The sequence below is a fragment of the Talaromyces atroroseus genome (genome assembly GCF_001907595.1).
Source record: "Talaromyces atroroseus strain IBT 11181 chromosome Unknown scaffold_1, whole genome shotgun sequence".
In the NCBI taxonomy this organism is placed as follows: domain Eukaryota; kingdom Fungi; phylum Ascomycota; class Eurotiomycetes; order Eurotiales; family Trichocomaceae; genus Talaromyces; species Talaromyces atroroseus.
This window is the reverse complement of record NW_017971433.1, coordinates 1,035,667-1,059,005: the sequence shown is the minus strand read 5'-3', so window position 1 is coordinate 1,059,005 and position 23,339 is coordinate 1,035,667. Positions and strand designations below refer to the sequence as shown.

The following is a 23,339-nucleotide window of genomic DNA, read 5'->3' as shown; positions in this document are numbered from 1 at the left end:
AAAAAAGAATGTAAGCAAAGTAAGGAAGCCGGCGCGGCGGCAGCAACAACAACAACAACAACAAACATCCACCACCGCCAGCTTCGTTTAACTCTGACCGCAACTTGGGATAAATTGTTTCGCCGTTGAACAATATTCATTCAGTCAGTCAAGTGTTGTATTTGATTTCGACCAGCTTGCCTAAAGCTGCCATAGAACTCCCAGTCGCTAAACAACCAAGAAAACGGACAGCCAATCAGAGAATAATGCCACGTTGAAGATTGGCCCCAAGTTGAACGCACCAAAAGTCATCCAACAAGCTGATTAACTCGGGGCTGAGGTATTCGACGCTGCATTATTTTGTGCGCCAAAATTCCGACCTCCAACAACCACGTCGCGGCGGAGGATGTTGTCGCCCCTTTCTGTGACGCTCATCCAGTCGACCATCTTCAATGCCATCTCCAATATATTGGCGCAAATCATAGACCAGTGGTCCAATGATGTACGTCTAATCTTTTTTGTTTTGTTGGAAGACACGCTTTTCCACTGACAGAGACAACGCCAGGACCCGTTCGATTTCAATGTTCCAGCTTTTATTCAATTCATAGCCTACTGCATTATCATCGTGCCAATCAACTTCTACTGGCAGCGATGGATGGAAGCGCATTTCCCTGGCTTTCCTTCATCCTCTAGCTGGTTCTCGTCGTCGTCGTCTTCTTCTTCCTCCAGAGGCACCAAGAGAGCAGACGTTCCAAACGTCGTAATCCCAATCGAGGACCTAGCAGTCAAGGACAAGAAACCAGACGGCGTCCATCAGCAATCATCATCCTCATCTTCTTCATTATCACACTCTTACTGGTCTCCCAGAAAGTCCACTCGCCAGAGCAGCGGTATAGGGAACTTTCTGAAAAAGTTCTTCCTGGACCAAACCGTCGGGTCAGTGGTTAACGTCTGGCTCTTCATAGTCCTCATCAATCTACTCAAGGGAAAGTCGTGGACGTCCACATCTACGCGCGTGCGCGAGGATATGCCTGATATTATGGTTGCGAGACTCAAATATAGACCGATTGTTGCCGCGTTGATGTATACCGTCATACCGGTGGATAGACGAGTTGTGTTTGGGAGCTTTTGTGGAGTTATTTGGAGTGTGTATTTGAGTTTGCATTCGCTTTCAAGATAGATTTTCTTTTTCATTCGTCTTGTCATTTTCATTGCATTCATTTTGGCGTTGTTGGTTGCTTTGTTGATATTGCCATTCTCTTCTCTTTGATACCAATTAGTGTTATGTGAATAGCATTCATGCAGCTTATACTATTCTTCATCTCATTGCTTGGATACCTACCTATCTAGGCAGGCATAATGAATCGTGATCATGAATTTGCCAACGATTCAAAATCCTTTGGCCTAACCCACGCATATCGGGTTTCTAAAAGTGTACACAATAAATACAAGAAAGGAAGTACAAAACTAAATCGCATTCGCAGAACGAAAAAAAGAAAGTGCATTATCATGGCTATGGTCGAGGAAGGCTGCTTCTATGAGCAACCAATGCAATCAGAGCCGCGCCAACTCCGCTGCCATCTTTGGCAATGCCGATGCGAACCTTCCGTTCTTTCTCTCCAATGTCCTGAATTTCTCGCATGGCTTCTCGAATGTATTCGATAAACTTTGGATAAAACTCCACAAGACTGCCATCGACTCCGACATCGACGGTTTCGTCGGTGTCTAGCCGTTTCGTGTCCAATATAACTGCTGAAAGAGCCACCGCACTAAGGCGCGCAGCACGCTTGGCTATAGCATGGCCAATCGCTCGGACTGCTTGCGCGTCATCGGTACTGGCATTGCTTGCTTTGAGATGCTCCAGCAGAGCAGCTTTCGTTTCGGTGAGGTCAGGGGATGTGTCAGCTTCAATGGCACTCAGAAAGCTGGTGTCAATACCCCAAACTTGATAAAGGGGGGAGTCGGAAGCAATCTGTGGCAGCAGCTTGGCCTCGGGATCCTTAGTCAACGCTAAGACGGCGCGACGGAGGATTTCTCCGAGGAACATGCCGGACACCCGCTTTTCAAACATCTGGATACCAGGGTTATTTGACTCGGCGTCGAGCTGCTGATCGTATATGGTGTTAGGGAGGACACTGAGATGGTTGTCAAAGCTGCCCCATTCCGCATTGATGACCATTTTCTGAGTAGAATTGTCAAACCCCGTGCTTCCCATCGCCTTCAACTTCGTTACTTTTCCAAGATCCTCGACGTAGGCACCGTTGGTTCCTGTGCCGAAGATGGCTCCAATGAGGGTCTCCGTCTTACCGGGAGACGTGTAAGAACGAGCCATCAAGGTGCCAACGGTGTCATTGACCAGGGCTGCCACCCGGACCGGAAGATGCAATTCATTGATGGCATCCTGCAGCATTAAACAAACATCTTGCCCGATGGCATCCGGGATATCGAACCCCTTAGTCCACCTAATCAGGGTGCCCCTGTTAATCGAAGTCTGGTGGACAGGGAAACTAAAAGTAAACCCTAAGTCGAAAATCTCTTCCCGGCGGTACTGATCTGTGGTGCCAGTCAGACGACGTCTCCGGACAGTCGCTTCAAAGTGGTCGTTATGGTGAATCTCAAGGAAGGATTCGATCTGCTTTGCGAGGAACTTGAACAGTTCTTTGGAAGATTTGGCCACCATCAAATCACGAGGGATGGCGACTTTGGATTGGGTGAGATTAAAGGTGCTGTCGCCACGAAGCTCGATAGAACAGACCCGAAAGTTGGTGCCGCCGAGGTCTACGGCAAGGTAGAGTCCCTAGTGAATGAAGGGTGAGCATCCATTCGCTATTCGCATTGAGTACGGAGATAAAGATAGGAGACATGCAATATCAAATAAAATAGAAATTGGGAAAAAAAAATTCCAAGAAAAAGGCCCCTCATTGCGTCATAAGACACAGAGATGGAAAAGCGTCGCACGATTCAAGAACAGGACAGTACGGACCTTCTCAGTGCCATTGGGGACGCTTGTCACAAAAGTCGGGATTTGGCTGAGGGTTGCACCGGTCTTGGACAGGCCTTCAGACATCTCGCGCAGAAATTCATCCACCCCGCGTTGCAACTGTCCGGAGGAGACTTCGAAGTCGCGTGCGACCCGCAGAGCGGCCTCGACGGAGGGGCCGGGAGCAGCCATGATCATGCTGTCTGGGTCTGAGAGGACGAGCTGTGGATTGGCGCAAGAGCAGCAGGAGGAGTGCTGGTGGTGGTGGTGGTGGTGAGAAGCGTCGCAGGAGAGGGAGTGGGAGGATTCGCAGTGGAAGCTGGGGTTGGGGTTGGAGTTGGAGTTGGAGTTAGGCGGAGTGCGGATGATCTCAGCGGAGGGGCTGCCTAAGGCTTGCACGCTCTCCAAATCAGCTCACCGTGGCCTTCCGGGACGACGCGAATAGCAAAACAAGACAGGGAAACACGGTGGGCCGTTTACTCTACTTACCCACAGCCATACTCTCACGAACCACAACAACGTCGCCCTGCATTCCGCCGCCCAGCAGCAAACCGCACACTGCCACGGCAAGGCCGAGCGCTGCCAGCCACGCAGTCCCCAAGAGAGCGCCGAGGCCCGGAACCCTGCGCGTAATCAGACTCGCCCATGCTGCAGACGCAGACGCAGGTTCGGCTTCTTGTAGCTTGGCCGTCATGGGATGCCCATGCTGTAGACGCTCTTCTTGGGCAGTTCCGACTAGTCCGGAGTGCGCGACTTGTGGTGCCTACTGTCCGTATATCGCGACACAGCGAGTGACCACTGGAGTTGGTGTGCGACCCGCCAAGAGGCAACGGGCGAGAATGCGCGATGCTTCGTATGATAATAATAATGCAATAATATAAAGAAGATATAGTAGCAACGGAGGAGGTGGTTGGAGGGAGACAGTTTAGACCAACGCAGACTTGAGCGTTGGGGCTACACTTACAGTAGTTAGTGCATATACGCCCGGGCATTTGACGGCGAAATGCCACGCCCTCGGCCGCGGTGACTACTTCTTGACAGGCATTGGCATTGGGGAATAAAGTGTCTATATCGAATTGATCATTGATAGGTAGCTGAGAAACAAAGCTGCAGTCAACTCTATAGAATTACGGTGCTGGGAATCTAAGAGAGATTTAGGTATATTGCAAAACATAGGAAACAAAAAAACCATTTGAATGCGATATCTATTGCTACAATGCTGTAAACAAGTCTGATGGCAGGAACAAGAAGTACATAGGCGGGGAAAAAAAAAACCTCGTCCTAGCTATTCTTTCCCCGTCAAGTCTGATCTATATCAGGACACAAAACTCAGGCAACTCCTTTTATTCTCATCCTCATCCCACAACCTTATCGACGAAAGCCCGTTCCAGCTTAGCCACTTCCTGCTTGAACGAGTCGACCTCTTTCCAGCAGTCGAGAGGTCGTCGGTCGTTTATCCTCAGGCAGTTAACCACCTCGGTCTTGGCTCGCTCCACGTTCTCATCTAGTGCCGACAGCTTCTTCCTCGAGTCGAGCTTGCTTCGTAGGCGCTCGATCTCATTCAGCACGGATTCACGTGAAGGGTCGACAACGGCTGGGGCCTGCTGGGGGGTAGCTGGGCTTTTCGCTTGTAGAGTAGGGTCAACGGGGAATAACGGCGCATCGTGTTCTCGTCCAGCAAACGGAATTCGGGGGGCATCAAGGTTTAAGGATCCCGCTGGGGCAGCATACGAAGGCGACACAGAGGACGCTCCGGTAACCTTGCGCTCCGGTAACTCGGCAGCTACGCGCTTTTCAATCTCCTCAATGGTTTGCTTCTCTCTTTGTCGCAGGCGCTCTAATTCTTCTGCGACGCGCGCTTGGATGTGTAATTCAAGGGACTTGGCACGAGATGAGTCGGTCTATATATATATTTCTGATCAGAGACGTGGCCTTGCGATATGAAATATATTGGAGGGCGGGCAGCCATTACCTCTTTGCTCGATTGTAGAGCCTCGACTAAATTGGCAGAGAATTGGACTGGAGTGTCGCTGTAATTGTGTGTGTTAGCTTGACTCTCAGTTCCATGCCTTTTGACATATGCTTCCTCCTGTCATGGAAACAGACACAAAATCAATTCCTTGCAACCATTGAAGTTACAAGGCAATTGTCTCATATCATACATATGCAATATCGCGGTCGATCGTGCCCATCAATACCCGGTAACTCCATAACTCACCTTGCAAAAATATGTTTGGACCCAGCCGAAGCTTCGGGCTTCGAGCTTCCAGCGCCCATTATTATATCTCGCGCTCCCAGCCGTGCAATTGGAGGATTTGTATTGATTATATTTCGGGCAGCAAGTCAGCGTTCCCCAATGGACTCGTGTATCGGGGAGCTGGCGGGTTTAAGCAACTGCGTTCTGATGCTGTCGTCAGCGGATTTGCTCGGCGTGAATCGGGAAAAACATGGTCACGTGACGCGCTAGTTGCTGCCTTGGCTTTCAGGTGTCTATCACATATTCTACGGATTCCAAAATATTCAAAAACAACTTTCTAGCTAGAAAGGGGTATCGTTGTACTCTATGTATGAGAAAGCTAAATTCATAATGTAATTTAAATAAAATGCCACTGCCCAAGTCTGCCAACCCGTTCACCAGCAGAGCGAACAATGCAGATCCTCCTTTCGAAACAGGCTCTTTTCGCTGGCAATGGTTTGGTTTTGGAAACACCAGCTTGTTTCTGACTCTGCTCTGGCTTCTCCTCGCCAGTGGCATTAGTAATTCCATGGTTTGCCACTTTCGAAACGAGGATTGATCCAATACCGGTGCCTTTGCCTTCGGTGAGGTTGTAGTTACCAGATGACACGAAACCGATCAGGTCGTCTTCCAGAGGTAGAGGGAGGTAAAGTGGTTTGTCAGGTAGCGATGGGTCAAGCAGTGAAGCTGCGAGTCTCTGGAAATACTCTCTCTTTTCGATTACCGGGTCGGTTGGAGTAGATTGCTCCAGGTTTGAGACTGGCGGTGTCCCATTCTGGCTGCGAGAGGATGTTTTTGCGGGCAGTCCAGTAGATAACCACTTCTTGCACAGTTCTTCGTCCGTCGAGGGAAGGCGATAGAGACGTGCACACGGGGATGGAGTCCCACGCCCGAATAGTGTAATCTTCACTATAGCCAAGTACTGCTTATCATTGGGGAATTTCCACGCTCGAGGATTCGTATTGAGTTGTAATGCGGTCCTCTCGTCCAGCCTCAAGTTTTCAATCTCTAGAGGTGGTGTGCTAGCCTGCTTTTTATCTTCTGGAGAATTGTTTCCGTTAGTCCTGTTATCTTCTTGGCTTTGTGTTTCTTCCATCAGAGTGTCGTCCTGTCTCGCATTGCTCTGAACCAAATATTCCCAATCGCAGGACCAGCCTCGGCCTAGCTCCCCTTTCTGCCCATTACCTAAGTCAAGACTGTCGAATTCTAATCTTCTTCCCTTAGGTTTCCTCTCCCACTCTTTCTTGCGCCTCTCCTGTTCCTGAAGATGCCACTCCCATCCAGCGCGTGTTCCTGGGTAATCTGCTGGGAACCAGGGCTGGCCGTACTCAAAGGCTAATTGCTGTTGTTCCTTCAAGCCGCCAAATCTGGGGTTGCTTCCGCTAGAAAGTGGATAATACATGAGCACGTACCAAAGGGGCGCGACACATTTCCATGGCAACATAACCGTCCAAGAACCATGAGAGTTGGTGTCCTTGACACAACTTGCCAGCCGCGATGCGAAGACCATCACCGGAATATGAGGATCAGTAGACTGTGTTTCTAGCGGGACCCCCGGACCAGCCAAGGTCCGCCGTCGATTGATAGCTTTTTGGCTCGGCAAACGCCGGCTAGCAGTGAGTCGTGCAGAGCGGTCAAAAAGCGCGGGGGAGACTCGACAACGGTCAGGTGGCCATGAGGATAGTAAACCGGCCAAAGCGTTCATATCTGATTCGGACGTAGGAGGCTTTTGAGAGCTCACAGGATAGTGCAGCCGGGGATCGCTAATGGAGAATGACAAGAGTGCCCCGGCAGGCAAAGAGGAGGGGTTTGTGACTCCTAAAAGAGATGTCCACGTAGTGCTGGAAACGTCCTCTGTATTTCCCTGTTGTTTTGGGATGAAAGGGCGCATCGTCGCAATGAGTGCTTCCGTTGATCCTGGTCCCGTGATCTCGATACTTCCAATATCAAACCGCAAGTCCTGGAGAGTAACTGGCGGATTCTGCTTCTTGCAAACCGATAAAAGCACATGCCAGAGTTGTAAAAACGCTGAGGGATGGATGCGAATGAACACTTTGTCTCGTACTGGCTTCTTTTTCGGCCCAGACGTATCCCCGGCATTGGACATCTCATGGTCTTCACCTTGCAGCCTAGCACACCATATCAACGTCACCGGAGCTATTGGCTTCCCATCTTCTCCCACCTCGTATACCCATTTTTGAAGTACTCTTGTTCCTTGCCTCCACTTTTTCCCCTTGGCTCCCCAGCAATCATCACCTTCGACTCGAAGGCTCTTCAAGACACTTTGCAGAGCAATAATCGTACCTTCTAGTTGAATCGTAGAAACATAGCTCATATCCCACGCGACCGCTCCTCTGGATCCCGCAGCGCGGTGTGTAGGGCGATAACTCTTTTCAGTCGGCGTCAAGGGGAGAGCGAATCTCCAAAGGGGCTCTTGGGCTGGGGTCATATGTGCGCGCTTTGCATGAAACATGTGTGTGGGGAGCCATGTCTTCGACCGTTGACGCTTTTTGAATTTTGGCTCCGGGGGTGACGGCTTTGAGAGTATATTCTTCTTGATCTTGGGAACTCGAGGCGCGATGCTATGAGTATGACCTTCTTCTGCCGTTGATTGCGCATCCTGACCATCTTTATCCCGTTTCTTCTTTAGAGCAGCTCGTTTAACCCTTGCCTTTTTATTCAGTCCCTGTAGACGACGCGCTGACTCTAGGCGGAGACGTAAGATTCTTGTGGGTTTTCGCCGTCGAGCAGTCACTGTGGGTGTGTTATCTTCTATCATCTTATTCTATGTCAGTAGAGTTCCCAGTCCTTAGAAGCAAGAAAAACTGGGGGACAGGCCATACTTCTCTTTTAGCCCTTGCCCGCAGCCTCTGCGGAACTCTCTTGACATTGTGGCTTGCAGTTCGTCTCCGAAGGGACCTAGGGACTTTCTGGAAAGCGCGACTTGTCAGTGCACTTCTTGACTTCTCTATTCCGGCTTCCAGGGCTCGAATTTCAAATTCACGAGCTCCCACGTAAGCTGCGACGTCGAGCTCGCCAGTCGCAGAGAGAGCTGCATCGGCGGACTGCACCGCCAAAGCGCGTGCATCGTGGGTTCTAGCGCGTTTGCGAACTGCGCCGCTAGATTTCTGATCAAAGTTGAAGCCTGCTTGCGGATTCTTCCTTTTAAGGGGTAAATTTGAAGCCATTGCAGATTGGACCTTCCATCCGTAGAATCGAGTCCTTTTCCAATGATATATTTTTCCAAGCACGAGTCGCGTTTGATTGGATCCCCGGTTTAGCGGCCGCAGGCGATGGTGGCCTGAGTTTTCAGGCCGTAACTATTGCCCGCCGTCCGATTATTAGGGACATCACTACGTCAGATCACTTTGTCTGTTTGTCAAGGATGGGTATTTAAAAACTAGGTTCGGGTGACAACGTTGTGCAAACAGATTTTGCTCGTAGTCATCAATTGTCCTACCTGTACCTAGGTAGACAACCCACTTTATACACCCCTCCGAAGCGAGATATATAAAACAGCAGCGCTCCTACAGGCGGGCAGACTACAATCTAGTGCCTCCAAGATTGAAAGCACAACACATTCATCACAAGAAAGATATGCAAATTGAAATACTCCATGAAGCAAAAATGAATTCTATACTAATAGCGTTAGCTAGCCAGACCTAGTCTTTGTTCAATAATCGTCACTATTTCCGTCCATTCTAGCATGCCTCCAGCCCCGACATCTCCGCAAGCAAGGGACTTCTAAGCGACGAGTCAGTTAAGAAAGAAGAGAAGTTGGGCTCCACAATTGGTGCTTTGATAGACTATACATACTTCAATAGGGTTCAAAACTTCAAACCATCCTTGCTCGACGACATTTTTCTGGTCGCCAGTTACTTGGACACCCCATTCATCTTCTAGAACAAGGATTTGTTTCCTCGTAATCGGCTGTAACCACCTATTTGAACTAGTTTAGTAGGTGGACGTAAAGACAGTTAATATTCTCACTGACATAGCTGCGTTCATAGCAGGTGCTACGAGGATCCTCTTTTTGACCCCCCCGTCAACTAGTCCAGTGGTATCCCAAGCCCGTATTACATTTGTCAACAGAGAATCGCATATACCATTGACAATCTTGGCAAGTGTGTTTGCGCTAAGCGGTGCAACGACTAGAATATGAGCCCATTTACGCAAATTGATGTGTAGGATCCCGGCTCCTCGTGTCCAGGACTCTGTCATCTCGTCCTCATCTTGGTAAACGGCATCAACAGCTGGAAGTGAGGCTATATGTTCGATTGTGGGCTGTTCCGCGGACCGGCCATTAAGGAAAAGAGCGGCTGATTTTGTGAGAATGACGCGGATGGAGAGGTTGCTATGCTTCTGCTGCAATGCAGAAATGATAAGCGGTAATTTGATCGTAGCGACGGAACCACTCTGTCTACGTCAGTGAGAGAGGAGGAGGAGGAGAAGGAAAGAGAGATGTTGAGGTGAACAAAAGTGCAGGAAGATATACCGCGGCTAAGAGTAGGTGCGTCTTTCCATCATGGACTGCTGCTGCAACTGAGTCCGCCGGGTTTATGGAGCCAGAGCTATCTAGGGAGCCGAACTTCGACATGGTACATCGTCATTACTATTGCTTTCCCTGATGGCATAGGACATGATTGTAATGAGTGGCGGTTGATGTGGCTGATTATTAAGTGAAGTGAAGTTGAGCTATGAGCGTAGTGGCACTAATCCTAATACGGGAGGTTTCCCCGCTTGTGTTCGTTTTGCGAGAACTTCAGAAGTTGGCATACTTAAGAATTACACCATACTGTGAAGTAGAGAGTGAGATAACTGTATGGTGGTCATGATTCAACTCTAATATCTATCTTCTAATCTATGTGTCATTCGAGAAGAGTCATTAGTCCGCTTGTGAAAGCCGAGCGTTGAGCGTCCCCCGCCAAAGAAAACCATCAACACAGGGCATAAACATCGTTGAGACGTGAAGAGATGAAATTTAGACAACCTCAAGGATAGCCTCGGCACTGGAGATCTATATGGGACAGATGTCATCAGTAACTGATTGCTTAAAACTGACCAGGAACATGAGACTCACCTCGAGAATGTTCTTGCCGCGCTCACGCTTGGCATAGGTAACCTTTCCGTGGTCAATAACGATGGCGTAACGGCCAGTGCGGCCTTCCTCGTCGGCCCAGCCAATGCTCTTAGAGAACTTGGCATCGGGGTCAGACAGGAAAAGCTGGAAAGTACCAGTCAGTCATCGAACAACGCCCGATTCGTTTCATCAAGACAGGTGGAAAAAAAAAAAAAAAAAAACTCACAATGTCATCTCCCTTAACGTTGTTAGCCTTGCCCCAAGCGCTCATAACGTAGGCATCGTTGTAGGCAAGGACAGCGACGACATCAACACCCTTAGCCCTCAACTTAGGGAGGTTCTCAATGTAGCCGGGAACGTGGGCAGCGGAGCAAACAGGGGTGAAGGCACCTTTATATATGTATCAGGAGCGAGCCCAGTTGTAAAGCACTTTTGCGAGATAGGGACTTACCGGGCAGGGCGAAGAGGACGACCTTCTTATCAGCCCATTCCTTGGAGGCGTTGTAGTTAATGGGGATACCGCAAGCTTGGATCTTCTCGTTCTCCTCAGTCCATGGGATGTAGCTGGATATGCATGGTTAGTCCCGACATCACAGAAGCGCATCAGCGCGCTGGTGAGGGGCAGAGCAGAGCACTCACGAGAAGACAACGTCGCTGGGGAACTCGTCACCTGCGTTAAGGGCAGACATTTTGATATGGTGCGTGTGGTATGGGTTGTTGTTGTTGTTGTTGTTTGCGTTGTCGCGGGGTAGCAGGAAGCAAGTTATCAGATCAATCGAGATGGCACGGAGGAGGGATGCTTGAGGGTTAAGTAGCCAGGCACTTGGGGGGGTTCCGTGGTTAGTTTCCATCACGGCTGGGTCCCATTGTGGGTACGGCGTATGGCCTGATAAGGAGGCCGATAATCCGTAGTTACTCAGCCAACTAACTGGTAAATTTGTCACCACCGCGGCCATCCATGAAGCTAGCTAGCACAATGCAGAATGCGCATGTTCTTCTACTCTCTTGACTGCATCATGCAACTTGAGCGCGATCGAGAGCAGGCTGTCGTCCATGAAGCCTGAAGCGTTCGTGTCGGGAGAGGAACGTCGGTAGCTGGTCCCGAGCCGAGCCAGAACGTCGATGTGACTAATCCCAACCTATCTCAGTAATCTGGTTGCCCTAGACCGTGTCTCCCTGACAAATCCAGCGCTGGCCAAGGGTACCTCGGGAGCAGGCACCCAGCTGGGCGAATCCCGTCGAAATGGCGAGAAACGCGGTGGATCGGTTTTTTTTGCGTGCGATTTCGGGCGGGGCACCACGTTTGCCCCTCGCTGCCTGTGCCCGTGACGCGTAGGCACGTGACATCCCATCATGCATTATACCGGATGCGGCAGCCAATGGGAACGCGCCCGGGCGATTACGTGATCGGATCTTCTGTTTGTGGAATAAAACTCACTAACTCGTTGGTGACGCACGCTGCTGGGCGGTTATCTCATTTGATCAGCCATCCCGCTGATAAGTTCTTCTTCATCGAATCATGGCTGACATCAAACCGCCCTTCACAGAGGAATCGGCACGTAAGAAGGTCAAGGCCGCTCAAAACCTGTGGAATACCCAGTAAATGCCCTGATAACCACCCAGCCAGCATTTGCTTCACAAGCTAATGCGTGATTCAGGGATCCCGAACGAGTGTCGGTGGCATATACCCCGGACACAATCTGGCGTAACCGGGACAGCTTTCTCCAGGGCACAGATGCGGTCAAGGCCTTTCTAGCAAAGAAATGGGAGAAGGAGAAATCCTACCGCCTTCGCAAGGAGCTCTTTGCGTTCACTGACAACCGCATTGCAGTGCAGTTCTGGTATGAATACCAGGACTCTAGTGATGGAATGAAATGGAAGAGGTGCTATGGTTTGGAAGATTGGACGTTTGACTACGAAACGGGAAAGATGCGTAAGCGCCAGATGTCAGGGAATGATCTTGTCCTGGGGCCCAATGGAAACGGAGAGGGCAGATGGTTTGTGGACGGGGTGGATGTCGAGGACGCCGAGATTACTGAGAGCCATTGGTAATAGTTTAGCTAACGACGAGGTTGTGCAGCATATCTGGGTGGTGTACATATCCATATTCATATCCGAACTAAATGAATGCCAATTGCTCCTGGACAAGCTACTAAGTTACAGTAAAAACAAACCTCCAAGTCACATGCACCCACGTGCAAGAGCACTGTCTATACCGCATTAGGCAATTCCAATACAACACGACGACACAACTCGACAACCAGCCTCGTCATGTCTACCAGCCCCTATAACTTCCCAATGGCCGAGAATAATACCGCCAGCTTTTGTCAGCACTCGTGTTGAGCTGGGAAACCTGGGATTACCTCGTGACTTTATCCCAAATTGCGTGCCGCCAGGAAGGGATAGGAATGCATCGTGGAACGCACACCAGTCTACCACCAGGCAGTGACGATAGCCGGCCTTCCGACTGCGGCGTGAAATAACAAATAACAAATAGCAAATAGCTACAGTCTCGCAGAAAGCTCTGTCCTCGTCGGCAACCTTTCTTGCTTTGTGGAAGCATCTATGTACTCTTCGGCCTCGGGAAGGATCATGGCTCAGCCGGAATGTTCTCACGGATCTCGACCAATGGGCCAATCCAACTACGCTAGCACAATTGAGAAGATCGACACTTTGTGATTTGATGACATCGACTTGGAATGAGGGCGACTGTGCTGGTATACTCCACCGCCCCCTGGGACCATTATCGTCTAGTATCCTGGGACGCAATACTAGATAACCTGCCATACGTTAAACTCATGATTAAAGATGATCCAGCCTAGAAGACAATAATCATAATAATAACATTAACAATAACACAGGGAGAGCAAAGGCGGCAATTTAGAAGAAAGAAACATTTGCTTGTCTGTTGCTGGCGGTTAGTGTGGTGCGCCTGCCTGGGCACGCACATTCCTTCCAGGCCTCTGGAATGGCCGTGGCGTAAACAAACCACACCACAGACTTCATTCATGGCCCAGGAGCATCTCTGAAGTCTGTTCTTTCTTTCTCACTAGACCACCTAGAGCAGCACACTGTGAGACTGTCTACTGCCATTCATTCCTTTCTTTTCTCAACACTCGTTTCATGCCATGCACACTCATTGACTTTTTGATGTTACCACACACTTCTTTTTTCCCTTCTTCTGATTTCTTGTACGTACAGAGTTTGAATCTACCACAGCTTTTTATACTCCCCGTCTTGATCCTTGTCCTGGACAGCAGTGATTCTACGACATCGAGAAAACATTCATCGGTCTAGACGAGCGAGGCCCTGTGCCTTATTCTCTGAGGGTCCCTCGACGTCAGCGCGCACTCGGCCGTTGGAACAACAATTTGACAGCCCGGGACGAGGGGAAGAAAACTAATGCGCTTTCTTTTTGCAAGTGAGGAGAGCGCAACTGGGAGGATAGAAACACCATGGAAATCGCGGGAAATTCGCGTTCAGCACAGAGTCGACAGCCTCTGACTGACGCTGCAGCTAGAGTGAATCATGGCCCTACGGTTATGACATCGCGCATCGAAGGCGCCGTCCCAGAGCATGAGCAGCTAAAGTCAATTGAATCTGCACAACCGCAGATAACGCAAAGCTCGCCGCTCGCCATCAGTGATATCGCGCGGCTGTCCGTGGCTACTGACTCACCAGCGACTTCCAATAGAAACTCGGCGATATCTACCACATCTACAGCTTCAGGAAAAGGGAAACGCAAGACGCATGTAGGCCCATGGCAGCTAGGAAGAACTTTGGGAAAAGGCGCTACTGGTCGAGTGCGATTGGCAAAACATGCGGTAACTGGTCAGGCTGCTGCGATTAAAATTGTGTCGAAGAAGTCGGCAGCCATGGTTCAAAGTGAAAGTATAGCGGCAATGGACAGGAATGCCTGTCTTTCAGGGGAAAGCCAGGCTACTAGGCCTATGCCATTTGGGATTGAGCGAGAAGTGGTGATCATGAAACTCATTGAACATCCCAATGTCATCAATCTATACGACATCTGGGAAAATCGTGGTGAACTGTAAGTGGCAAGCGCTGAACAACTGAGCTACATTCTGGATGCTGATAGCGTTAGTTATCTTGTACTTGAATACGTTGAGGGAGGAGAGCTGTTCGATTACGTATCGACGCATGGCCCTCTTCCTGAAGAAGAAGCCGTTCGACTTTTTCGGCAAATCATCTCGGGACTTTCGTACTGCCATAGATTCAACATATGCCATCGAGATCTGAAGCCAGAGAATATACTTTTGGATCCGAACCATAATGTCAAATTGGCGGATTTTGGTATGGCTGCCCTACAACCGGCCGGGCATTGGCTGAATACATCATGTGGAAGCCCTCACTACGCTGCACCGGAAATAATTTACGGCCGTAGGTATCGTGGAGATAAAGCAGATATTTGGAGCTGCGGTATAATTTTATTTGCCTTACTGACCGGCTCTCTGCCATTTGACGGGGGTGATTTGACAAATACCCTGCTCTTGGTGAAGAAAGGAAACTACCATATACCAAACTGGCTGTCAGCAGAAGCAGCTGACCTGATCCAGAGAATCCTGCAAAAAAGACCAGAAGATCGCATCAGCATACAAAGCATGTTTAACCATCCACTTCTTAAGAAGTACGAGATACTCCACCAGGCAATGTCTCAACATCCACTTGGACCCCCACCGGCCCTATCCGCCAAAGATTGCGGTCCATCAGTGACTTCTCGTGCGGATATCGATATGGAGTTGCTTCGGAGTCTCCAGACCCTCTGGCATAGTGCCAACACAGAGAGTCTCATAGAGCGGCTTCTTTCTCAAGAGTCAGTGTGATTTTGGCCCCGAAAGTGTGTAAAGTGTGTAACTAACATGGCCAAATGCAACAGACCAAATCACGAGAAGATGTTCTACAATGCCCTGATTAGATTTCGTGATGAACAATTAGAGAACTATCATGGGCAGCCTCTGGAATATTCAGCTAGCGATTATCATCACATATCTCGACCCGCCGCTGCGGCAAGAGCAATGGCAAAACACTCAAAGAATGGACGAGTGCAGGGTCATGTCCGTCGTCGGTCTCAATTCTCTATACTTAATGAGGTCACCCGGCGTAGCAGTGCCGGAAAAGAACCCAAATCCTCTGGCAGCTATGATCCTTTCAGGGCTTCGAGAACCCCAGTAGCGAATTCTACTGTTCATTATGCAAGTGTTACTATTCATCGAGACGATAATCTTCACAACACTCAGGAGGATGCAATTATTGAAGATGTACCGCTGGATGCTGCTGCTCCGCCCTCGTCGCCTCCCAAGGCAGATATCATGCCCAGTTCTTCTGTTGAGATCATCCAGTGGAACAAGAAGAGGAAAGCGCAACGGTCATTTCACTCAAAGAGCTCATTGGCTACCTCTCGTCATGGTTATAGTCCTGCTCCTCAACATCGTGCAACGGCTGGTTATAAGAGGAATGTATCTTTTCGTCATGTAAGGAACAAGTCGGGAGGTGGTTCTTCAGCGAAATCCGCAGGAGATCGTTCGAAATCTCAAAATTCGATAGCGCGCATGCTAGTACACGATCAAAGCTCCAATTTTTATCCCGCAGACCAGCCTGCCGCTCGAATGAGCAGCCCCAGCCTTCCAGCCCTTCCAGCTGTTGTTCGAACTTCGGATGTGGTTGCAAGTATAGAACATGATCTGTTTGTCAGAAAGATCCGAGATAACTTCTGGGGGGAAGAAGCAAGAAAAGTTTCTCATGAACTCAGTCAAATTTGCGAGGAAGCCTTCAACAGGTCTTCAGTATCTACAGGGAACACCACTGTTAGCACAGATACAACAGCTACATCCATGTCCATTCACGAAGAGGCAGCGGAAAAGTTCCAAGCGTTGAAAAGCAGTGATATACCGAAGAAGGTTGCTGACTTACCTGCATCGTGCACCGTTAATGAGGTCGCCGAGACTCGCCGCAGACTGATAGAGCACTGTATAAAGGCAGAAGCGGCTGGGCTTTCTGACTATTTGGGTGAAGTCATAGCACATCTTGATCGGCTAATTGAACAAGACATTGCGCGCAACCAAGTCAAACCTGATTTCACGGTTGACAGCTCGAGCAGGCGTACGCTCTCTGAACCACTTGTGAAACCTGGTATGGAAACGGGTTATCTGCCTTCCATCTCTGAGGAAATATTTACTCCGCTGGACACCTGTAGTGATTATGACTTGCAACGGGTTGATCATAAGCCCACACCTGAGCCGTCTCTACGCGAATCTCTGCATACGGAAGCCAAATCTACTATCCGTGTGGTCCCAAAAGATTCATCGTTGCCTTCAATCCAAGACATTAAGCCTTTGACAATCAGGAAACGAAATGGCATTTCAAATTCCCCTGAATCCACAGCCAACTCGCGCCATAGCTCAGCCGACTCTGTTATCCATATTCGCAAGCAAGGAAAACCAGTCGAACAGCGAACAAGCAGCGACTCCGTAGCGACCAGCTTGCGATATAACTTACGATCTCCGATGGTGTTAGAGACGATTTCAGAAAGCACTGACACGTCTCTCCAGAATAATGCAAAACCATCAAGCGGAGAGAAGAAGTGGTCGTGGTTTGGTAAACAAAAGTCACATACGCAGGAGGGAAATCAACAGGAAGTGAATTTTCCAACTGCTAAGTCACAGTCTGATCCTGCAGTGAGTACCACGGAAAGACCAGCTGTAGAGACAGAAGAAAGAAAATCTTCGAGAAGGGCGTCTGGAGAAAAACCCCGTACAAGCTTCCTAAAAATATTCAGCAAGAAAAAGGTGGAAAAAGTGGACAGTGACAGTCTCAAAGGTAATGCCATCCCATGCATACGTAAAGGAAGGGGAAAAAATGTCCAAATACTAATGGAGAACAGCTGATCTGAGCCATAATCAAGATAACTTGCTGAGACAAGTTGATTCAAATGATTCTGGCCTTTCCCATGTTCCGATTCCGTACACGAATCGCCGGAGTCGTCGACCGTCAGGAGCCAACCAGAATTGGTTCGCCCGATTTTTCCATGTGAAGCCTGCATTACGAGTCATAGCATTTCATATACCTAAAGCTAGAATTCGAAAGGAGATTTACAAGACCCTTCGTGAATGGAAGGAATATGGAATGCAGGATGTACACCTCGACAGGGCACAAAATGTCATTCGTGGTCGTGTTTCTGAGATGAATTGTAAGTCTTCTTTCCTGTACACTTTCATGGCAAAAGCTTATCATTACTTGCAGTCCTTGATCTACGACCTGTAGAGTTTTCTGCAGAGTTCTTTACTGTCCTTGAACATGAACGCCATGCTAATCTAAGTCTTGTTCGATTCCGTCAAGAGCGAGGCGCAGCATCGTCTTTCCACAAAGTAGTTGAGACACTGGAGCTATTCTTGAAACGGCGCGGGTTTGTCGTGGAGGATCCCGTGCGCTCGAAGAAGATGACCAAAATTCTGGAAAACGTACCTTGAGGCACGTTATACTTTTTTACGTCTCCTTTGATTTTCATATTTGATATAAAGGTACGCTTATATTCTTGTCACTCCTTTTGTTTTATATTCTTTTTCGTCCAAAATATCCTTACTGTATCTTGCTTCGTGTCATTCCTTTCATTGCTGTTGCATTGCGTCGTTTAGCTGTGCATTTATAATTATCAGTTTGCAACACTATCTAGTCGTTCGTCACCTGATTTTTATTCTCTCTTTTACTACGAAACCTACCACCTTCAAAGTGACTACTTTCTCTCGTTTTATGCAAACAAATCTTTGATTTAGTCTGATCTGGCAATTCAGTCTTTCTTACATACGATTGTTTTGTGTATGATTCTACTCTCTTTTCTCTGAAATTTAGCTTATTTCTCACTTCCTTCCAAATTACATATGTCATTCTTTACTGCGATCCATGTAATTAGTATTAGTTACATGTAGTGACAAAAAGTGACGGACAGACTAGGTAGTTAATGTAACAACGCGTGCGGCCCGAGCCCTAATTTAGTTATCGATACCACCGCATGGCCAAGGCATTAGTAAGAAGCAAAATTATACCCTCCTTGCTTTAGTCTTCAAAAGAGAGAGAGAGAGAGAGAAAAAGTCGAAAACTAAGCCTAGAATGCTTTCTGTTTACTATTATGTGTCTTTCTCAACCAGTGCTGAGTCGGATGTATACAAATATGAGAGCACAATAAAAGGCCGGCGAGCACTCCATAATCACAAAACAAAGTTCTACCTACATTAGCCCTTCTGCGTCAGGCTTGCATTAGCCTGCACTAGTCCAGTGTCGTACGTACTCTGTACGGCGACAGATTAATCATTACAAACTCACAGCGTAACCTGAACTGACCTGACCTGGACAAGTCCAACGAAGTACCTAAGCATGTTAGGAGATCGACAAAAGTAGACTGCATGCACGATTCATTCCTAGGTAGGTCATTACTAACTTACATTGCAGAAAAGAGGGTAAAAAAAATATTAAAAAAGGAAATGGAACGGAAAGGTGACCGGCCGCAGTATAACTGCAGGATTGTATGTATGTACGTGCTATGTATGCAAGTACCGAACGAATAACCTGCCTGGTTCATGTAACTAAACTTTCAGGAAGGTAACTAGTTACATGAACTACGTACCTAGCAAGATCGGGAAAAAGTGTTGGTTACATATAAATAAGTCGAGCAAGCAACTGAATCGAAAAAAAAAACAGTTCGCGGAAACCGAATACATCCAAGGTAACTATGAAAGAGGTAAAAAGTGATTCCGTCTCTATCCGCGGAGAAGGGAGACTGGAGGGGGTACTAAAATAGTAACTATCTAATCAAGTGCGGATCGGCCCGCTTTCTGGGAACACTAAAAAAATATGTACTCTAACCTACATACATAGGACGTGTACTTGACTCGCTGGCGGTTGTACAAACTTCACTGTACGTCCGCCTGTCCTACATTGCTCGGATCTGTTTTTGATTTCAATGGCAATTAGTCGCGGGGGAATACTTATTTCCTTCTTTTTGACTTTGCTCTTTTTTCTTTCCCCCATGTCGTATGCATACTGCATGCACGCATGCAAGTTAGTCTGGCGGAGTACATGGGAGTCACTTGACTTGTCCTGTCGACACTATATCTAAAAGTGAAGATAAGTATTAAGTTGTAAGTAACAAGTGAAACTTGGTGAAACGATAATTTATTGATCAGACAGCCGCCCATTGCATACAGAAAAAGTGCTCAGTTATCCACTCAAACAAGGGGTAAAAAATCTCTAAAACGATTTTGAGGAACAAATATCAAAACACAAGCAGATGTTCAGGTTTAGACGCGCGAAAACAGCAGATCGAGTAAAAGTCAGATAGCCACCCAGAATAATGAACAGAGAGAACAAACACATGGATTACATCGAGATACGACAGAAATAGAAACCAACAGCAACAAAACAAACACAGACAAAACGCAACACGACAGAGAGGACGGTCCCATGATTCGACTTGCAAACCCATCATCGTAGACCGCCAGAAAGTCGGCCACGAAATATCCGAGTCCAAGCCGAAATGGGAAAAGCCTAAAGTAACTGTAAATCAGCAAAATGCCGCTAATTCCGCAACTTTTGATCCACCCATGCCATAACTAGTACCCGTGCATAAAGGTCCTTAAAGCACCAAACGACCAGTAAACCGAGGCTGAAGTCACAAGAACCGCCCGAGCGCTCAAAGAACCACGAAAAGAGCCACCGTACGACAGATGCATTATCTTCGAAACAAACTGCCACCCGAAATTTTTTTGAAAAAGAGACGTAAGGTGCCGCCCCGTTCCGATGATCTCCCCACACAGTGCAAAAAGGACACGTATCACCAGTCTAGTAGTTCTACTAGAAAGATTGACCGAAACAAAACAATAGCGCCACCTCCCGTATGGAAGAACACCAATCGCAAAACACGGGAAAGTCATCGAAGACTTAATAATGGGTCGCCCCAGGTAGTTTATCAGAAATGAATCTTCGGTCTTGCGATGGTCGGTAAAAAAAAGAAGTCAAACGACAAGCAATGTAAAAGAGAGACTGAAAGAAAAGTAATTCGAAGTCGGATACGACGTTAGGCCTGCTTCATCGAGAAATAGGAACGCCTAGCACTGGACATATACGTCCCAATTTCTGTATTGTCGCTAATCAATAAACATTCGAGGTCATGTAGTTCCCAACGGCTTTGCGTATCGTCTTCGTGGATTCATATCAAATGTGCGAACGAGCTGCTGTGCCTGCGCCTGGCAGGAACGAAAACAAGTGCTGAATGGAAGCTTCTTGGAGAGCTTTTGAATGATCCAGTCATCCACTGCCCAGCCATTTCACCAGAGCAAGTCCTCATATCAAAGTAGAGCAAGTGTCTTTTGTCACATGCAGCTGACTCCTCATTAATTGTATAACTGGCGCAATGCAGTGCAAGTTTGGAGCACAAGAATGATAATGATGAAAATGATAATACAGCTCCTATTCCTTGTTCGAAAAGAAAGGGCAATGCTATGCGGCCTGCACAAAGGTGTAGCCCATAGAATTAATTCGAAAGATCGCATGAAACTCTCAAGCCACCCATTGTCCTACATGGGGTTTTGTGTTCGTATCTCCTTTGTTGTAATTTTTTATTTTTATTTTGCTTTTTCCCTTTGAATTCACGGCCTTCCCCTTCTCACCATGTCGAAGACTGGAATTTAGACTTTTCGGTTCAGTTGATTGAGCATATCGCTATCTGTGCTAGATCGACCGCCATTCTGAGATTCACCGGGTGGATTGTTTAGAATATCCCGAACATTCAACGGTCCACGCGGAGGCACTGACGAAGCTACCGGAGGTGGAGTCGCATGAGCTGGCATCGGTGGGTAGCCCGGACCATGAGAGCCTCGTTCATAAGGATATGACTGAGGAGAGGGACGTCTATCGTGACCGGGTGCGTGATAGTATGGAGCTGCTGGATATGCAGCTGCTGAAGCACCGGTAGAAACCGGTGCTAGATTGATGGGTTCGGGATACTCGAAGCCCGCACCTGAACCGCGTCGGCCGCTCTGTTGACGCTGATAAGTGTATGTTAGTATTTAAGACGCGGTTAATGCTCAAAGAGGAAACTTGGATGAAGGGCGAAAGTGATATTCCAAGAACCTACCTGATCGTGGGACATATGATGCGGCATTGGAGGAGGCGCAATTCGATCATCCATGTGAGGAGGACGGCCGTAACCAGGCGCATAGTAGGCACCCTGTGGAGGAGGCAGAGTTGATTCAGGGACTGCTTGTTGCTGTGGCGGTAGGGGTTGACCATGGGCTCCATACAAGACCACTCCGTCGCCAGGATAACCACGACCTCGCCCTTGGCCCTGATTACGCAAATGGGGATAGGCTGCATGAGCGGGGACGAATGCTTGTGCTTGAGACGAAACGGGCGTAAACATGCATTCTTGGTTGAACCGAACACAGTTAGTGCAGCGTCCATCGGGAGAACTTTCAAAGCCAGAGCAACGAATCTGTACGCATCAAACCCGACAAGTTAATAAACATAGAAAAAACATTTTGATAATCATAATTGTAGACCATCGTAGGAGGATGAGGAATCTGACCTTGCGACGACGACAATAGCGGCAAGCTATCGCTGTGCGCTGCCTGGGAGCGGCAGCTTGGTAGACTACTTGAGGCGGAGGCCCCGGTTGAGCATACATATCTGGTCGCTGGTACGGGGCAGGAGCGGGCGGAGGAGGCAAACGGTGGTAGGGATCTTGAGAGCCCTGGACTTGGGAGTGAACTGCAGCCATGCCAGATGGTGGTTGAGGTTGTGGAGGTGCCTGAGGATACGGTGGTTGTTGGTTATATGAAGCCGGAGGATGCGACTGAGTAAAAGGGGCAGGAGGATAACTCGACGGTGGTGGTGGCGGCGGAGGGTAGTTTGACGAAGGACGTGACGACGAAGGACGCTATGAGATTGATGGGTGCTGCAGTTAGTGACGCGTTGTAAATCGGTTGCCTTGTGGTGGTAGATCTTCTTCGGAACATAAGAATGTGCGGAGGCTAGAGTGGGTAAGGCAGGTACAGGTATGGGTAGTGGACGAAAGAAGGGGTCCCAGCCAGAGAGGAAGAAAAGATAGTGAGAGAAACGGAAAAGAAAAACGTAGGGATGGAGAGAAGAAAGGTAGAAGAGAAAGTCTAAATGACGAATGAGGGGGGTCCCACCACTGGGGAGGACTGAAGAGTATATAAAGAGCAAATGACTAAGAGGTTCAAAAAAAAGTAATTCAGATGGACTTACGTGACTGTCTTCTGGCTGCTGTTGGGGCGGATGAGGAGCGGGTTTCTCGCTGTTCCACGACTGTTGTGGATGAATGCCCTGTCCGCCAGGATTTGACATTGAGTCCAGGGTGCTGACGTGCGAAGGTGCAGTCACAACGAGTGGAGAGGCAAAAGCGAAAGAGGAGGAGCAGGGGAGGAGGAACGAAGGATTTAGAGGGAAAAAGTGTGATATCAGGTTGCAGGCCAGTCAGCTTGGATTTGTCGTACCGGGGCGTGTTGGGCTTTGGGCTGGCAGCTGCACACACTAGTGGGCACAATCCGACAGGGCCGGCGCAGCGCACTTGAATGGGGCCCAATCCGTACCAGGGCACAGCGAATCAGGGCGATTACCAGCGCGCTCGGCTGATGCACAAGACTAGCATTCGCGTGGTCGACGGGAACGGCTGGAGACGTAATTCGTACGCCGCAGGCCGTCGCCAGGTTTCGTTGGTTGGCGGGCCAGATGGGTACGCCTTTTTGGTAGGGAGAGGGGGCGTTGTGGGCGCGGACCACTTGAAGACGAGATTCCACCCGACAGAGAAGAAGAGAGGAAGCGAGAGAGTTGTGGAGAGGAAACGGTACAGGAGGCAAACAAAGACGGGCGAAGGGAGGCAAGGGCTTGCAGAACGGTGATTAATTGCAGTAGGGTCGACCGTGGATCGCAAGGGACGGGATTCCTCGGCCGAGTTGAAGTGACGTTTGATTAAAACGATTGCATACGTAGGGATTAGCCTTCAAATGCCGGCTTGTTGTCGCGCGCAGAAAGGC

The 23,339-nt window shown here is 48.7% G+C and overlaps 5 protein-coding genes across 5 annotated transcripts; 2 read left to right on the top strand and 3 right to left on the bottom strand.

Moving 5' to 3' along the window:
• Positions 1-618: 618 nt before the first annotated feature.
• Positions 619-5,236, bottom strand: UA08_01449 (hypothetical protein; the record flags this gene model as incomplete). The annotated part of the gene is made up of 10 exons (XM_020261115.1): positions 619-757; positions 836-1,164; positions 1,583-2,776; positions 2,963-3,345; positions 3,449-3,694; positions 3,924-4,053; positions 4,091-4,102; positions 4,324-4,860; positions 4,932-4,989; positions 5,178-5,236. The coding sequence occupies 10 exons, from the start codon at positions 5,234-5,236 to the stop codon at positions 619-621; spliced, it is 3,087 nt and encodes a 1,028-aa protein (XP_020122879.1).
• Positions 5,237-5,553: 317 nt separating this feature from the next.
• UA08_01448 (hypothetical protein) lies at positions 5,554-10,964 on the bottom strand (the record flags this gene model as incomplete). Its single annotated transcript, XM_020261113.1, has 8 exons — positions 5,554-7,980; positions 8,039-8,395; positions 9,012-9,135; positions 9,190-9,611; positions 10,276-10,419; positions 10,502-10,665; positions 10,727-10,839; positions 10,915-10,964. 8 exons carry the CDS (start codon positions 10,962-10,964, stop codon positions 5,554-5,556), a joined length of 3,801 nt encoding a protein of 1,266 aa, XP_020122878.1.
• Positions 10,965-11,794: 830 nt separating this feature from the next.
• On the top strand, positions 11,795-12,327 carry UA08_01447 (hypothetical protein; the record flags this gene model as incomplete). The annotated part of the gene is made up of 2 exons (XM_020261112.1): positions 11,795-11,874; positions 11,934-12,327. The coding sequence occupies 2 exons, from the start codon at positions 11,795-11,797 to the stop codon at positions 12,325-12,327; spliced, it is 474 nt and encodes a 157-aa protein (XP_020122914.1).
• A 1,403-nt stretch (positions 12,328-13,730) lies between these two features.
• UA08_01446 (hypothetical protein) lies at positions 13,731-17,759 on the top strand (the record flags this gene model as incomplete). Its single annotated transcript, XM_020261111.1, has 5 exons — positions 13,731-14,323; positions 14,372-15,106; positions 15,170-17,109; positions 17,174-17,479; positions 17,533-17,759. The coding sequence occupies 5 exons, from the start codon at positions 13,731-13,733 to the stop codon at positions 17,757-17,759; spliced, it is 3,801 nt and encodes a 1,266-aa protein (XP_020122880.1).
• Positions 17,760-20,969: 3,210 nt separating this feature from the next.
• UA08_01445 (hypothetical protein) lies at positions 20,970-22,650 on the bottom strand (the record flags this gene model as incomplete). The annotated part of the gene is made up of 4 exons (XM_020261110.1): positions 20,970-21,329; positions 21,419-21,775; positions 21,869-22,219; positions 22,552-22,650. 4 exons carry the CDS (start codon positions 22,648-22,650, stop codon positions 20,970-20,972), a joined length of 1,167 nt encoding a protein of 388 aa, XP_020122915.1.
• Positions 22,651-23,339: the final 689 nt, after the last annotated feature.